Raw genomic sequence first — 18,738 nt, 5'->3', positions numbered from 1 at the left:
GAGAGACAGAGAATGAGGGAACCTACAAAAGGAGAGGAGGAGGATGGTGACTAAAGCCTGAAATGTCTTACTCCGATGTGCCTGTACTTACTCCCACACACATACACGTGGGATGGTTAAAAAGACAAATGTCATTGTAATGGCAAGTAATGCAGAGTTAATGCAGCTTATATTTGCAGCAGTGAAATGTCATGCTTTAAGAATTGCTTTGTCAACATAAAGAGAGAGGTCGCTCTAGCCTAACATTTAGGAAATGGTTTTATCTGCACATTAGTGATGCCTGGGAAATTTAGCATAAGCATAAAGTTGGCCAATTATAGTCTATGAAACGGAACCACCGACAGCCTGACAGAAAAACAAATGGTAATGATGCATGACATTAAAATGGCCTACATAAATGGCCATCTCTTACCGTGTCATAACCATTTAGCAGTTTACGAGTGGCATCAGTCAAGTTGCCCACAGGCTCCAGGCATGGGTAACCTTCCTTCAGAGTGAGGAAGGCACATGGGGGCCCATCTGGACTCTGCAGCCTCGTGGCTAAGCTCTGGATGCACTGCTTCAATGTGGCCATCGGGGGGAGCCCACACTGCTCTTTAAAAGCCACTGTGGCGCTCTACAGAAAAAGAAAACATGAACACATAGGCACACACATGGTTAACACAAATATTTCAATAAGCCCAAGAGACAGAGATGACAATACGATAAGCACAAAAATGTCATTTTAATAAACAAAAGAAACATAAAATGTGCATATTTCCAATTCCGGGGTTGGTGTAGCATTGTTTTTTAGATAATATCTTGTGCTCACTGTGTTTATTTGATAAAAAAAAAAAACACAGTAAAAAAATTATTGTGAAATATTATTACAATTTAAAATAATCGTTTTTACAATTTATTTTAAAATATAACTTGTGATGGAAAAGCTGAACTTCCAGTACCCATTACTCCAATCTTCAGTGTCTTTCGATTATGCTGATATAAATACACAATAAATATTTCTTATTAAGCAGCACAACTGCTTTCAACATAGCTAATATTTTTGTGGAATACTTTATCTTTAAAAGACAGAAAGTTTAAAAGAACAGCATTTATTTGAATTAGAAATCTTTATTAACATTATACATTGCATTATAAAATTGATCAATTTTATGTAACCTTGCTAAATGTAATAATTTCTTATAATATTCTTTTTTTATTATTAAAAATGGACCCCAAACTTTTAAATAGTATAGTACAGAGTACTCTAAAAGTATACGATCACAACTGCAAGATCTCGTCAAAAAATATAAATAAATAAGGAGCTAAGAGTCTGAAAACTTGAAAAATGGTGACATTTATATTGTTTGACACTGACTGTATTATGTAAAGCTACTCTCACGAGGCAGAGCCAAAATAATGACTTCTTTCCTTTATCCAGACAGATAAACCTGTGCAATTTAACAGCTTTCTGTGTCTGCATGACTGTCAAAGGCCTCAGCTAATCACATTTCAGCTTTTTATCATACATTTCCCTTCATTACATTGTGGCAGATAGAGAGCCCGTTTCTATTTTCCGCCTGACAGAATCACACACCCACAACCGTGATTAACAAAGCCATTGGAGATGTACGTGTGTGTTAAGGAGGCTTCATGTGGGTGCTTAGTCTGTATAGCTGTGTTTATTTGTATGAGAAAGAAGTCTATAGGGTATGCTGTGAATAAAGTGGAATATTGTTGTGGCTCAGATATATTATACAGGAAAATGGAATGGAAATAAAAGAAAAAGTGACCAGTGTGTACAGTGACCCCATGAAGCATTTGGACACTGAAAATGTATGAATGTCATTGCATTAGATAAAAAAGAAAAATCAAACCAAGTGGCTTTCAATTCAAAGAAAGATAAGAATGCCTTTGGGCTAAATTTACCCTACAGATACTCTACCCTCCATCCCTCCTCCCCTTACCGTCACCCATAAATCACACCTTAACTTCAGAGTCTAGGTCAGCTGTTTTTTCTTCATTTCATTTTTAGGGCTTGCTTGTAAATTCAGATCAACACACTGAGATGCTAGAAATGTGCATGTTTACATCAGTTAAGTTAAACCCCAGAAATGGCAAGTGAACTGAGGTTTGCTTTTACAATGGATGGCCGTACTCCAGTGAGGTGGTGTCTGTTTTTTTTACATGTTCAGAACTGAGACTTCCAATTTCATGCCAGCTGATTATTAAAAATCTGTCAGTGACTCTGTATCAAAGCATTGCTATTGCTAGTGAGGTCGAATCTTCAGGTGAGTGGATTTAAGATGTGAATCTATAACTTCTGTGTACACTGCAAGCAAAAGTTTAATGAAAAGAAAACAAATATATATTCATCCACCTAATGTCTCACTATTATTTCTGTTTTCAGAGCCTGACATGGCCATGTAATTAGTGAGCGAGATATTTACAAACAGCACCAATTATCTGCACGACCCACTGAAGAGCACGAATAGCACTGACGAAAAGCTACTTAAATGTTTTATTCACTATTTCCAAACCATTATATTTAGACAGCTCTGACTGGGAGAGCCAGCCGTCAATCTAGATGGACCAGTGCTACCTTGACACAAATGTGGCCTCATCCAATCACAAATACATCCATTTAAAATGAAACACATAGTGAAAGCTGCACCCATAGAATATGATAGTAGGAATATAAAATATTTAGAAATACAATAAAACATTTAATTATAAAATGTTTAGAAATTATTCCAATAAAATAAAATTAAATATTTACTATTTATTTAGCTTTTAGATCACAGGTTTCTATGCAGTGCACTGATAACTTTTGAAAACTTATCAGGATGCTAGTCCCCAGCATAGCGATAAACCTTATTTTTGACAGGAATGAAAACAAGGCTGTGACGGATAGAAGTACAGTGGGTCCAATGGGCTGTACTGTTATTAAACAACATACCGATAGTTCAGCTTATGAAACGTCTTTCTAAATAACTTTCAATAGAATAATAACTTCATAAAACAGTTTTGAAAGTTGTGAGGACCTTTATACAGTGTGTGATTTTGCAAAGACCGTAAGTCTATCCCTCACAGTGTTGTTTTCATCTGCGTTAAATTCAACAGTGTCTAACCTGATTAAGGTCTATAGTTCACCCCCCACCCCCCAAAAAATACCTCTAATAATTTACTCAACCTCATGTCATTCCAAACCCATAAGACACAAATTAAGATATTTTTTATGAAACATGAGAAGTTTCTGTCTCTCCTTTGAAAGTACAGGCATGCAAGCCTAATTTGAATCTGTTCATTTTATGAAACAATCATATCTCTTCACAAAACTTGGATTAAACCGCTTGAATCTTATGGATTCATTTTACAATGCCTTTTTGACCTTTCTGGATCCTTGGATCAGTCTGTCTTTGCAGAATAACCAAAGTCTTATGGGTTTGGAACAACATGAGGGTGAGTAAATTTTAATTTTTGGGGTGAACTATCCCCCTATTACCAGCAAGATTGCCTTGATCATCCAGTATTACATGGGGAAAAAAACATGCTGGTTGACCAGCACCAAACCGCACAAATCTACATAAACCAACCTGAAACAGAATGGAAATTTCTACATGTGTAACTTGGTCTTATCAGCAGGGTGTGGCTGCTAAGTAGTGAAGAAGTCAAATAGCTAGTATTACTGTTGTCTGAACACGCACAACCTCCCTTACCAGTGTATCCTCTCGCAGGTCTGTAGCTTCTCGCAGAGGTCCGCTGGCTGGACGGAAAGTGTCATCCAGCACTTTGATTCCTGTGTTACGCAGAGTGACATACTCTCGTCCACGCCGTGCTCCTCTCCTGATGGACAGACCCCGTCTCTGGGCCTTTCCCCCACCTCTGCGGTTAGTGATGGCGATGTGTACAAACAGGCTGGCGTGGGGCAAAGGATCTCCAGCGAGGCCCAGCAGGGGCACATTGCGGTAACCAGGTTGTAGACACTCAAAAGCTATGGTGTACTGGCCAATGAAGTCATCACCTATATAATCATCATCCAGAACAACGAAACGCAGCAGGGCTAGTTCAGGCATGTTCACCTGAAAAGAGAAAACCGTGAATGTAATTTTTGGCCTCTTCAGGTGTGCAACACTCTACAGATGCAGCTGTAAGGACAATTGAATATCTTGGGTTTGTAAACAGACACTTAACACATGAGCAGACATTCTGAAATATGAAGCATGCTAAATTTAGTGCGGACCACTGAACCAAACATGCCACTGTAACACCGCAGAATATGTTAAAAGATCATTTGCATAAAGCGCATTCCCACAGTCTCATTTATTTAAATATGGAAATATTTAGCTTGCACACACAATATCACCTGGACATCTGGCTGTGTAGGACAAACACACATTAATATATAAGGACACAATTGAATCATTGGCCTACATCTTGCACACCATGAATAACTGCGGGACTGTTACAGGCTGAAACAAAAATGATTATGTAACTATTGTTAGAGGTTCACATAACCAATAAGCATACTCGCATAGTAACAAATACATTGAAAATAACAGGAAGTCTATTTCACTGCTTCCTTTGTGTCAGAAAAACAGTAACAATGGTACCTGAGAGTAATATCATTTAAATTACTCATTTGCACATCTCCAAAAGAAAGCATTATCGAGAGGTGTGTGTGTGTAAGCATATTCATGATATGTAGATGTATACACGGCATGTATGTACTAACACATACACACACACAAAACAAGTGAGACACAAAAGAATTATGTCACAGTGAATATGCATATTCATACTAAGAAAAGGAAAAACAGAAAATCTGGCAGGAAAACAGACAACAGAGATAAAATGCCTCAGCTGGCAGCAGACACCCACGCAGACGCCTGGACACAACTCATGCAAGAGAAAATAGTTCAAGACAGGTATGCAGCATCTCAGAGAACCTGCTTCACGCTTCTGTACATGGTCAAATTTAATGAACTCTACAGACAAAACTGTTCTACTATATTACCATGTTTTTGGACAAGGTAATACCATGTTAAGACCATGGCTGTATGTTGCTGTAATAAAAAGGGTACCAAATAAATATTGTAAATACAATGTTACATAAATAATTACAGTACAGAAAGGATCATACACACATCTAGGTATGACACATATGCATACTCTACAGAGACATTAAATAAAGACCATTATATAAAGAGTTATATACATATAGACCTGCTGAATTGCTAGCATCACTGCAAAATGCAAGAATAATAATACATTATCACCCAACTCTAATCTGTTAAATGTGACTATTGGGCATGAAGTTATTAAAATGTTATCAAACAACATCATGATTTTCTGTAAAGCTGCTTTGAAGCAATGCAAATTGTGAAAAGCGATACAACAGATAAGTATGATTTGACTTGACATTGAGACTGGCATAATTAGGGGTACAGAGCTCTCAGATACTTATCGGTTTAGTGAAAAAGGCCACAGAAAGAGATGTAAAAGCATTCTATCAGATCCCAACAGGGGATGTGCATTTGCTCCTCTGTGTGTACGTGTATGTGTGTGTGTGTGTGTGTGTGTGTGTGTGTGTGTGTGTGTGTGTGTGTGTTAGCAGGACTCTGATAGGTGTACCACTCCCATGACTTAAAATTGTATGACGCCCTTGAGCTCCAAGCAACAAGAGAAAAACAAATGCAATTAACAAGAGGCACAATCCCCCAGGACAGAATAAGTATGTGTGTTTGTGTGAGAGATATATTTGTGATTTCACTGGATCGTTCTCAAAACCTCCTCTTCAAATAACCATATGGCACAGTCTTTGGTTTAAATAACAATAGCAGGGATTTAAATTTATAAGCGCTAAGGAAAAGTCTCACCCATAATTTTTATCACTGTCTACTTGCCATACGTGTATGATGTAGAAACCCATCCAAAAGGCCCATATCTACCTTTATACCAAACATGGATGTACAGTGTCTGGAGATTCATATCGGAAGACTGTTGTTTTCTAGTCAGTGGTGCAGAGCATTTATCAGGTCTAAACACGACAAATGCAAAAATGCAAAAATTGTGTAGGGTATTTAAATACAGAATTATTTATTTAGCCTACTGCATATTCCTGTAAAAGTCTTCACTGTCATATTCTAATAAAGGATATTTAAATTTTAAAGCCTCCAATTTCCTCTTGTTTCAGCATGAAATGCAAGGCTTATGGAGCTTTGTTATAATTAGGAATGCAACGATACAATTTTTTAGATCCGATCCAGAAAATTCTGAGTACCGGCCAATTCCGATCCGATACCAGTGCAGTTTTTTTTTTTTTTTTAAATCAATGTCGAATTTCTATACTTCTGTGTCACTCTTTTATGTGTTAAACACAATCTATTAGACAACTTCATTTTAATGAAAAATAACATGAAAAAAATATATAGGGGCTGTTTACACCTGGTCACTTCATGCGTTTTGTAATATAAATCCGAGCTCAAACCACTTCAGGAGGTGGTCTGGGCCGCATTCCAAACGAAACTGGATGTGTGTAAACGCATCTGGTTGTTGAAACCACATATGTAAATTTTACTTGCCCCAAAATGTAAAAAATAAAAATAAACGTGTGAGACCGTATTATAGGCTATATGACATTATAGTCAGATATGACTGCGCTAATGCAACACGCATCGCCGCGGACGAGTAGCTGAGTATCTCTTCAACAAGCAGACACGCAAACTGCCGCGAATGAAACTGAAAGTAAGACGCAGACGATCAACACATACTCTTCATTAAAAGTATAAGACAAACTTATCTTTCCAGTGCTAAATCCGATCTTCAATTCCTGCGCTATATTTAAATGTAATGAAGTTCACGTCAACGAAATCAAAAGATAAGCGCTGCATTTGATTAATTATCAGCTAATTTCAAGATCAAAGACCGCAATAGGAGAGCACGTGGCATATCCGTTTTGCGATTTTGTGGCCATGTGTAAATTGAAACGTTTTAAGTAACAAATCAGATAGATATCCGATCAGCGAAAACGCATGAAATGACCAGGTGTAAACAGGCCCATTCATAATCTATGACAAAAAATATTATTATAAATTAGGTTAGTGGATAATTTAGCAGCAAAATTTATTCTAGAAAAATCATGAGTGCACAATTTTATAAAATCTAAACATTTAGTGATAACATTATTTAGTGGGGAACAAATAAAAGTGAATATGCGAAGGACTATATCTGGTAAAATGTTACACATTGCTCTTTATATTGTTGTAAAATACATTAATGAAAACAAAGTAAATATATTTATTTATAAATATAAACTACAAAATTAAAAGACTTAAAAGACTCTTTTAAATGTATAGCACAATGAAGGCAGCGACATATGATAGAGCAGTGCTATCTATCATATATGTTGCTGCCTCCATTACTGTGCTATTAGATTATTAATAGCCTTGATAGGACAGAACAAGAAACGCTATGAATAATCTTTCATTGCGCAAAAGCATTATAATACGAAAAGCTCCAATAGAGAGTGGCACAAAGCGCTTATGGCTTCCCGTGCGCAGAACGATGCGCTTGAAGCAGCACGGAGTCACAACGCACAGCTCTGCATAGAGAAGTTCAAAGCACAAAGGAAAGAGATATTGGTGCGTAGCTTATTAAATCTGTGCATAGTTTATTGATCCTTTTCGTTTAACAGTTTTAAATCTCAGTTATTGAGCGCTCTTGGAGAGAGTTTCATTGTCTTAACTGTCTTAACCGAACGTGACAGTTTGAATGCTGAACGGAGGATGACAGACAGAAGCAGCGGAGAGAAGAATTTACGTGAACTTGAATTTAACGACTTAAATATTCATCTGTACCTCACATTAAACTATGGAATGGCTTCAGAACACTTGGACTTTGACTTTATGGTGCCTTCTAATGTTTTTGTGCTTTCGTGGGGCTTAACAATAACACAGAATAGTATACGCACAATATCGGATTTGGATCTTGTCTTACAATACGAACAGTTCTGGCATGTAGTGTGACAATAGTGTGTTTATTGAGTGCTTGAACATATCTCTGCTTGTTGATAGAAACTAGTATTCTTGACAAAAAAAAACACTTTTTTAGCCTTCAAAAATTGCTACCAACACAATTTCCTCAAACATACACTAACTCTCCTCAGATGAACCTTGTAAAAATTTACTGATTGGTTTCAGCAGTCTTGCTTCACATCCAGAGTGCTGCATGTTTGTGTCTACTTCATTGCACTGGAAATCACAGGTAAAACAATCCCTCACCTGCACTGAGAAACTCTTAATTTGCATCTCGTAATTAAAGGTGTCTAAATTTGGCATGCAACTGTAATTAGGCCCAGCTAAAAGAAAGGTCACATCACTGAAAAAAAAATGCTGGATGAAACTGGCACCCACTTATAGGGCAGTGTAATGAGGTATCTAGACTGTAGGTTTGAACTACAATCCAGGTCAAGAGCATTAGTGTTAGCAGGCCATTAAGTTTTGATGTAGACCTTCCCTAATTACAGATCTAAGAAGAGTTGTGTTGAGTTGCAGACTCTTGCATCATCCCAGTGCATCCATTAACCTCATTCTGGTTGTGGATCACAGGTCAGTACTCTATACATTCATGTTATTTATGTATGTGACATTTCTGTTATAGTTTCCAGCTCAGGTTAACGCATGCTACAAACTTAAAGCGAATGGAGCAACCAGTGAACCAGTGAGAGCTAACCTTTTATAAACTTGCTGCATTCTATCAGGATATGTTTATGTCTAACTACACAGAGAGAAAATCAGCATATCTTCAAAAAAACATTGAAACTTTCACAACAAATCTCAGAGTCTTGAATCAGCGCTAAGAGCAGAATTAGCTTTCAGCCATTTTGTTGTCCTCTGAAATACATGTATGCAAAGCCCAGGCAGAGCCAATAATATTGCCTAATGGTGAGAAAAATATAACACGTTAATTTGGAATCACCTTGTCATCATTACAATCTTATAAGGAAGGTCAATGAGTATGTGTTTTAGAATGATGGGGCATAGCTGAGCTCAGTCGGAACTCTGTTAATATTGCATGCAGCAGGTAAGCAGTGTGAGACATGGCTCAGTTGCTGCTTCATGGACTGCAGCATTCTGATTAAGACACATGAGAATGCACACTGCCCTCAAGACTGATACGCAGAGAAGCTCAGAATAACCTTGCACGTCACTGGCCACACCACAGAACACAGGGTCAAAAACCCACAGGCAAGGTGTCATGTAAAACGTCTCATGCTTCAAAGTTTTATACCGTCTTTTTCTATCTCAGAAAAACATCAAACTACAGACCAGAAGTCAATTTCCAGTTTGGGAGCTGTGTTCTATTCATATTCTTATGCAGGACTGACTATTCGCAAAGAGCTTTGACAGGCGATCTGACCAATCATAACGCCGAATCCACCATCTTGTCTGACAGCTAAGACTGGAAACTAATAATAAATTAAATTTTCTATTAATTAGCGTTTTATTAAAGGTGCAATAGGTGATTGTCTTCAGAAACATTTTTTTTTGCTGGTTGAAATTCTCTTCACATCCAGATAGAAATCATTAAGTTAAGTGGTCTAAATGTATTTATATATGTATTTATATATTCTGTGGACAATGTAGGACCAAGAAATGTTCGTCCAATCAAAACGCTCGTTCCGAGCATTTCTATTGACTTTCCTACCTGCCTGTCAATGTGTATTTGCATACCTCTACGCACCCAGTTCGCGCTGACAGGATACGTCATCAGCACGTTCACATACGCATTGCAAGCGAAAATGGCAGGCAAACATCAACAACCTGACCTTCCTTCCTTGTATTGTAGTACTTAAACTAACTGTACTATAAAATTTTCTTACCAGTGAATGACATATGATGTATTGTAGTAATGTCTCTGGTCGTCTGATCTGTTCACGTTCATGCGCTCAGAAGGCATGGCTTTGGATGGTGATTTGCAGGGAGGGTGGGACGTTCTCTTTCAGTGATAACAGGCTAAAGTTAACATTTTCCAAGATCTCCTACTGCACTTTTAACGTCTACACCTACCCCAACCCCAAACAATAATTCAAAAACAGTCATTTGTGTTGTACATTGTGAAAAAAATTACACTATACTGATGTGTGCATGCCCATGTAGAAGAAAAAACCTGTACCAAAAGTAACCTGCTCCATCTTGTCTGTCGGTGCGTTGTCAGTTTCCTCTTTACTCTGCAATGTATTTTTTACTGCGTGAGAACATGTTGTGTAGTTTGAGAGCGGCATTGTTTGTCGGAGATAGCAACAGTAACTAAGGAGGGCGGGTCTTTGCAAAGAGTCAACCGTCATATACAAAAACATTTCCTTAAAATGGACAGTTATGAATAATTATATCCAAAACAGTGATTTTATAATTGTTAAATAATTTACATTGAGTAGACGTAGAAAATATTTTTCTTTTAGATGTACTGGTGATCATTTGTTTTTTGTGTGTGCATTCATCGTTCATTCATTTTACCATGCTAAAAAGTAGAAAGTAATGGCTACAGTACTGGCTACTTCACAACCAATTTGAAAGTTACATGCAACTGCCACTAGGGGGCAAATTGCAAAAACCATATGCAAATATAGATGGTGGAAAGGCCGGCTTTAGTTTCAATAAAGTGTTCCAACATCGCATATGAAATAAATTAGATTTATATTCATGATGTTCTCGCTCTCTCACCTGGAACTCAAAGGTCTCGTCAAACAGTGGGTCATCCTGGTTCTGGGCAGCAGTGCGAGTTCTCTGCTCTGTGCAGTCTGCAGGCACTCCGTGCAGCTCCAGCACCACATATGGGTCAATGACCTCACCTTTGGCACCAGAGCCTTGTGGCTTGGGTAGACTATGAGCACTAATGACCTTCACCCTGAGTGTTTGTGGTGGTACACCAGGCACGCAGCCTTGCGACTGGGCACTGAAGTAGGAAACCTCCTCTCGCATGACCGCTGGACGAAGAACATACCCACACCCACCGTTCTGCATAAAACGGCCACGGGTCAGGTCTAGCATGGCACCTGGCGTCTGCTGGTTGAGTGCCACCAGTTGCACACCTCCTTTCCAGTAGCCTTGTGGGTTTGGGTTGCTAGAGTCTAGCCTAACAGAGCTGGGCCGCACACGAGTTAGATTGCGCTTGGTAAAGATCACCAGCTCCTCTGGGCTCTCACTGGCCAGCCGTCCTGCCTCTCCTTCCCCAAGAGAGCACAAGGTCCAGTAAGGGGGGTCAAGGTTCATAGGTGTACCTGGTGTAGATGGAGTGGAGGGGGGGGAATGCTGTTGGGATGGTTGTGCACTCGTCCGGTGAGCATAAAAGTTACGACTTCCAGTACGAGCAACTGCGACGAGATCAGACAATTCACGCCGCAAGCGGAGGCGCCTTGGCTGTGGGGGCGGGGGAACAACAAGGACCACCCCCAGTTCCTCTTCCCCAGGGATAGTCATCCTTCTGCCAGCCAGAGGACCACCACCACCAATCTCCTCATCCTCCTCAGATACCTCTCCTTCAGAACCTTCCTCTTCGGGGGGCAGCTTCTTTCCGACAAGAAGCACCTTTCCCTTCAGCTGCTCTGGAGAGGGCAAAGTGGTTGCACGACCTCCCAGACTGACAGGCAGAGATTCAGGGGTATAGAGTTTGGGTCCAAAAACCTTTTTTAGGTGTTGTGCAAGAGTACGTTGCTGGGAGGGTGAGCAACGCTGGCATAGATACAGCAGCAGAGGATACTGGGACGTGAGAAACACATACTTGTTGACTACTTCCAGGGCACTGCGCAGAGTAACAGAACCACGATGGTGGTGGTGGTGGTGATGGTGATGATGCTTTCCATCTGTACCATGGTCTACACCCAATAGTGGCTCCCCTTCTGGCCCATCGGTAACCCCAAGCTCCAGACACCGACAGCCAGCCTGCAGAGCTCGAATGAGACCCCCAAGATCAGCTCGGCCGTGCACTTGGTCATCCAGCAGGTAGGACCGGTAGGAGGCACTGATGAAATAATGAGATAGGGGCATCTTCATGTCCTGGCACACATTCTGGTGCTCAGGGTCTAATAACTGGCACTCAGCTGACTGTAGGTAGCGGGTAAAGCCATCCAAGCCCAGTAGACCTCGTTCATGACAAGCTGCAGAGGGCTCAAAGCGGTGAAGAAGCTCCAAGCAGCCCTCAGTGGTGGCCAATGATAGGCCTTGCTCACTCTCTAGGAAAAGACGCAGATCTTGGGCGTCAAGGCACTCTCGGTCTTTTGAGAGTTGCACTAGCAAGAAATAGACATCAGGTCGCGTACACAACTCACAGTAGGCCTCCTGGAATTCTTCCAGCGTAACATGAGAGGTTAGCTTCTCTTTGCTCCGCTGAATCTCCTTAAAGCGCAATCGCACCTGATAAAAATAAAAAATAAAGAGTTGTATTAACATTTTTAGTACACATATTTGTGTTGGCAGCACTTTTATGGATAACAGTTTGAGCTAGAAACCTTGCAAAACTTTTTTTCTCAAAGCGTGATTAGAAGAGGATTAACCTACAAACTATTATCATTGTGCTATTGCCCAAGGCACTTGCTCCAGTGGGAATGCCTTGCTTTGGATATTAAAGTATTTACTATATGATAAACAAAAGAACATAAGGATTACGGTCAGGTGACGGTTGGTTATTGATGACCAAGGCCTTGAGAGTTCTGCAGTCTACTGCAATTATCATCTGCTTATAATGTAAGTCTGTCTCATCAGTTTTTAGGTTTTGTTTCTTGAATAAGAAATGCTGGGGGGTGATATTCTTCCTTGAAAAGACCTTTGAAACTTAATGAGCAATCGCAGTACAAAACTATTACACAAACCAGTGGCAAATCAAATAAGCAGCTTGTGGCAGATAGTGCTTTGAATCTGGAGAGACAAAATGTCATAAGGCAAACAAATTTAGGGACAGCAGCGCTTCACATGGCCTAGATCATGTCCTGCATTTTTCAAGATTAGGATGCAGCCAGGAGCAAAGTGAGTCATGCCTATACAGTCAGCTCCTCAATGCTTGCCCTTTTTGTCTATACATGTCTCTCTAGACGCATGAAGCAGATGCCTCACACCCGCTGTCACAAAGACTTGGAGACTTGGCTCTGTGGCTTCTGTCTGTCCTCCTCCTGTCCCCAGCTGTCCAGTCCACACACAAACACACATGGTTGAAACTACTGTCACAGCTGCCAAATTGAAAACCAAACAATTGCTGTGTGCCTCAGCAGGGTTGGTTATCAAGTCAAGCTAAGTAATGATACAGAGAGACGATCTCTGGAACAACAATAATGTTGCCTGTTCATATTTATGGCTCTTTTAGTGTTTGTTTTTCATCTCTTACTGCTCTAGGACAGTAGTATGATTCTTATTTTATGCGTCCTACATAAAAACCGCTGCAGTATATGCATTCCTGATTGCTTTCAATTTGGGGAGTCAGACATTCAGTATTGCTTGGCTTTTTCTAAAGTAAACCCATTTACTTATGAAATGCGAGATTTTGTGGTCAATAAATTGTATTATAAAAGAATGTCCTACCTTTGCTTCCCTAATGCCAAGGCAGAGTTTACAGATGGTGGCCACTGCTGTGTCCTCAGACACAATTCCGTGTCCATCTTCATCAACGAGAGCAAATTCTGCCGCCAACCAGTTCTGCCTCATCTTGCTTCCAATACTGCCCTCTCCCACCCCTCCATCCCCCCCACCAATGGAACCAGGGTGAGACAACAGGTACCGCAACCCTGTCACCCAGATGTTGGCCACATCGGCAGAGAGTGCAACCAGGTCCAAGGACTGATAGTCATCACCGTGAATGATGGAGAAGGCTGCTTCTTCAGCAAGGTGATCCGATGGGCCATTGTGGAGAAAGGTCTCTGTGCTTTTCCCTGTACGGACCTCACGAATAGCAGAGATGTCAAGTCGAGCTCGGTCACCATCTTTCTTGGAGGGTTCCCAACGGAGGCAGGCCAGCTCAGGATCCAGAGTGTAGAATCTCGAGTAGATGCGTGAGCTGGGTCGCACCTTCTTTAGCTCGCAGCCACCCTGCATGAAGGCAAGGCAATCTGCAGCACTGCTCACCTTCTTTTCTGATGGAATACTGCTGAAGGAAACCGTTTTCTTTCTCCCACCACTGACCTTGGCCACTGAGGGATCCTTGGAGAGAAAAAAAGAAGAAAAAAATTAAACACTATGTGAACCACAAAGGAAGAAAACTTCTGTCATTCTAAGCTGTTCTAGTAAAGCATCTTAGCAACAAAGCAAGATGGAAATAGTCTCATCCATTACGGAAAGCTAATTGTGTTCAAGCATGTCTGTAGGTTTACATGTTTCAACCTGAAACAACTTTTTGCAAATAACCATTCAGGCACATTTTAGACATTAATGGAGCTTCATGTCATCCAAGGGAAATGAACTAGGGTGCCCTTCCTCTGGCCTATTCAGAATGAACTAACCACATCCTACATTTACATTTACCTTACATTGCATTTAAGTTACAGTTTTTACATTTTATCAGCTCTTGCTTTCCCTGGGAATCGAATCTACTATTTGAGCTACAGGAAAGCATTACATTACATGTACACTACACAATCCTACATTACATCACAGACCAGCAGCACTGGACTGTGTATTGCCATTGTCAGAGCTGCTAAAGCATCCCTGTTTTTTCTTTGCTATTCTTAATTCTGTATTTGTAATTTTAAATTATTACTACTAGTTCATTTTACCTAGCAAAACCTAAAATCTTGGTCTTCATAAAGAAAAAATAATCCTTTTGAAATATTCAGATTTGGCTGAATTCCCAAATAAAATGATTAAGTAACGTTGCTGAAAAGCTTATGTAGCAATTATTCAGCCATGCACATTGACATTTTAAAAACAGCCATTCATTTCCAAGCATTTCACTCCAGAGATGCAGAATGATGAAATGATAATGAAATTCATTTTGGACTAACAGAAAAAAGCAAAAGTTAAATTATGGCAGAACTAACTGTCACCTTGTCTGACCCACTGAAAGGAAAGGAGATAAAAAGTTTGTTTGTTGGGGCTGTTGGTTTTGCTGGTTTAAAAATATGTGCTTGCAGCACTGGCCTAAAGTATCTATGTCCTAATACCTAAAAATGAATCCACAACAAAGCCTCCTAAGGGAAACACATTATGCCATTGCAGTAGTTAGAATGTGTAATCTGGGATTTCCACCCCAAGCCATTTGGCACTAATCAGACTGACTCACATAACAGATACGCAGAGAGTATGCACGCAGAAGCTAATGAATGTCAGACATACCAAATATCAAATATGGGCTTTATACAATCAAGACATGAATAATCCCATTGGAAAGTCTTCAATTTCTCTGCATGTGCCATAACTATAACTTTTCAAATCAATCATCAGACATGAAATTTATACCTGACAGACAATAAAATGGGCAGAAAAAAAGTTCCAAAGACTCATATAGGTCCAGGGACCAGAATATCATATAAAAACTTGGGTGGTGAGCTTTTGTGGCCAGCAAGGAACTACATACCAACCACCCCCAACATCCTAATAACCAACTAGCAACACTATTGAATTCACCCTGAAAATATCCACAACACACGGCATCATGTCATAGGGAAGAACCACTGATGTTTTGTTTAGAAAATGTAAAAATCTAAATATGGCCCAGTTTACCATGTCAGGTAATTTTCCATATTGATTTTTCAGATGTTTTTCCAGAATTTTGAAATACACATTGCATTGTGTTATGTTTTAGGGTTGAAAGAAATATCCAAAAAAAAAAATACATACTGGTACAGTAATTTTATTGTCAGGATATAATATGCCTTTCTTGTTTGGTTTCATTTTTTTAACAGTGTAGCTTCACATTCACATTCGGCTTCTTTATGATCATAATTCACACCCTTTTTGAGTCAAGGACGAAATAAGCACAACTTGGAGCTTTCACAAAACACCACAATTCTGGAATTCCTCAGCCAAGCAAAGCCCAGTTGACATTCAGACCACAGAAGCAGTGGATGAGGTCAGGTCAGAGGGTACAGTGTGCAGCCACTGAGCACTCTGACATGTTCATTTGTCTTCATTTGTCTGTTTTTATGCAGCTGGCAGACTCCATTCCTCAAAGCTGCCGTGCTTCTGGATCAGAACCTGCCTGATGATTCGACAGCCTGCCGCTGTGAATCCAGGTCAGCAGGTGTTTGAGCAGACTGGGTGATAGCGGAGCCAAAGCAATCACAGTGAGCCATGCAGTACAGTGCGCAGTTTAACAGGCATGACCACGCAAGGCTAAAACGCAGCTTTAGTGGTTAGAGGCCCAAGGGCACCAGGAGAAAGAGGCAGAAAAGCAGGCTGCTCATCCATCCATCCATCCATCTATGCCACCTAACAATCAGAGCTCTCCAGGATACCATGATGACAAGCCTGCAAAGCTTTTAATGTATCATTCTAGCCTAAAAGTGCATCTATCAGACTTAATCCCCCTAAGAGCACTTCATTTTGCTTTTTTTTTTTAAACATAGATTGGTTTATTTGTGTTTTTCCAACAAAGAACAAAGAATGGAGGGTCCACCAGTGAGGAAAGGAAAGGATTATAAGAGTGTTAGATAAGGAATGTGAAAAAAGGGTTGATGATATGGAGGGAATGGGATGAGTGTAAACACACACACACACACACACAAACAAACACTGCTGGAAAACCTAGAAGGCAGGTAAAACACATATCTTTCTTCCATAATATAAAATTACACAGACATTATAAACAATTTCCCACCATCAGTCAGAGAGGGATAACAGAAGTATCACACACAGCAAGGGGGGAGCTGGGAGATGAAGTGTGGTTAAATTTAGACATGCTCCCATCTCCACTTAATCAAGGGAAAGAGGAGGATAATGGAAGGGGAGCACAGGCACTAGAAAGGAGGAGATAATAATTGGAGGTTGGTTGGATGGAGAAACTGAGGAAAAGGAGGAGAAAATGAAGAGTGACAAGGAAAAATATAATAAGAACTAAAATGCACCAGTATGGGCACTGGTGACGGCTCAGACTGAGGGAATAATCCTTGGTCTATTCCTACCATGAGCTGACTGGTTTTAATAACAGTCGAGTCCCTGCCCTTTAAGGGGCATTTTCAAGCCATCAGTGATTTGGCAGCTAAAACCAACATCGGCTCTACTACGGAGTCCTCACTGAACCTTTTCAATGCTGTCTGAGGCTAAACTCCTTCACACAGCAGAGTGTTTACTACTGTCATCCGCTTACAGCCAATACAATCACTCAAAGCAAATTCACAAATTGAAGGCTGTGCAAGAATATTTTATTCACAGATATTGACAAATGCTAGAACATGCATCTTAGTTAAGGATGAGCAACAAGTCAACTAGCAAGATCTAGATTTTGTGTAAAAAGTTTAGAAATGAATTGGCCTACTTTAGCAAGGATGTAATAAATTGATTAGAAGTGAATAAAAGAACAAAAGTGATAAAAGACAATATTTTTCTGAAGATCCATGCGAAATTAAGCTTTGCCGTAACATGAATAAATCACATTTTAAAATATATTATAAAACAGTTTTACATTGCAAAATATTCACAATATTAGTTGTATTATATTTTTGATCAAATAAATGCAGCCATGGTGAGCATAAAATACTTTCAAAACATGAAAAAAATTCTAATCAACACCAAACATTTGAACAGTTGCATATACAGTAATATTTTTCTTTAATTAGCATGTTAACAGTTGCTGTTAGACTGTTTAGTAAAAGCTTTATGGAAATGCTGCACATTTACATTCACCCTCTTCAAAAAACAAAACAAAAAAAAACATCTTTACAGCCAAACACAATAAGAAGGGTGTATTTGGTTGTCCATTTTAAGAAAATGTAGTTTTGCATATTCCTAGTTTTAGTAGGCTAAACAAACTGTTAAATTAAAATGGGCATAGGATAACCGAGCCTGCAAATACAGTATTTATGTGAAAGGAGATATTAGCTTTGAGCAATACTGGGCACGCAAACAAAGAGCTAATCACATGGCAGTATGTTGAGGAAATTCTGCTGAGACTTGCATGGAGGAAAAAAAGTTTCTATGAGACCACCAAGTAACAGTAATAGTGTAACGTAACTGTACACTGAAAAAGAATGGCTGATTATAATTTTTTCAAAAATAAATAAACCAAGCCACCCTGCACTGCAGAAATTAAAACTGCCATTATGATATTCATAACAGTATGACAGACACAGTGGATTGTTTAAAGGGATTGTTAATTCACCCAAAAATGGAAATTCTGTGATAGTTTACTCTCCCTCCTGTCATTTCAAACATATGATATTACTTATTCAGCAGAATACAAAAGAATATATATATATTTTTAAACTTTCTGTCTCAGACCTTTTAATTGTCCATGCAATAAAAGTAACTTGGGTGCAAGTAGTTCTTCAAAAATCTTTTTTTGTGTTCACCAGAAAAAAGAAAAAGTCATACAGGTTTGGAATTTTGTAAAGTACCCCAGAACGTAATCAATGTAATCAGCATTGTTTACGTTCAGTAGAAAGTGCGCGCATGATACAACGCTAATTACGTTGATTACATTCTGGGAAACTCTCCAAGAAGAATTGAGTAAATCATGTTATTATTGTTTTCTTTGCGCACAAAAAATATACTGCTTTGTAAAGTTAGTTGAACCCCTGATGTCCCATATGGACTATTTTACCAATGTCCTTGCTACATT

General features: G+C 39.4%; 1 protein-coding gene across 1 annotated transcript in view; it reads right to left on the bottom strand.

The window, feature by feature from the left end:
• Positions 1-18,738, bottom strand: part of LOC306877369 (inactive phospholipase C-like protein 1) — a 74,027-nt gene that overhangs the window by 10,073 nt on the left and 45,216 nt on the right. The window contains exons 2-5 of the mRNA XM_079429099.1: positions 13,551-14,165; positions 10,704-12,392; positions 3,699-4,061; positions 413-616 (exon numbers count right to left, since the gene is read on the bottom strand). Coding sequence (XP_079285225.1) covers positions 413-616; positions 3,699-4,061; positions 10,704-12,392; positions 13,551-14,165 — 2,871 coding nt within the window. The remainder of the gene's footprint in view (positions 1-412; positions 617-3,698; positions 4,062-10,703; positions 12,393-13,550; positions 14,166-18,738) is intronic.

The sequence above is a fragment of the Barbus barbus genome (assembly GCF_936440315.1).
Source record: "Barbus barbus genome assembly, chromosome: 11".
Lineage (NCBI taxonomy): Eukaryota > Metazoa > Chordata > Actinopteri > Cypriniformes > Cyprinidae > Barbus > Barbus barbus.
This window is presented reverse-complemented; position numbering and strand designations above follow the sequence as displayed.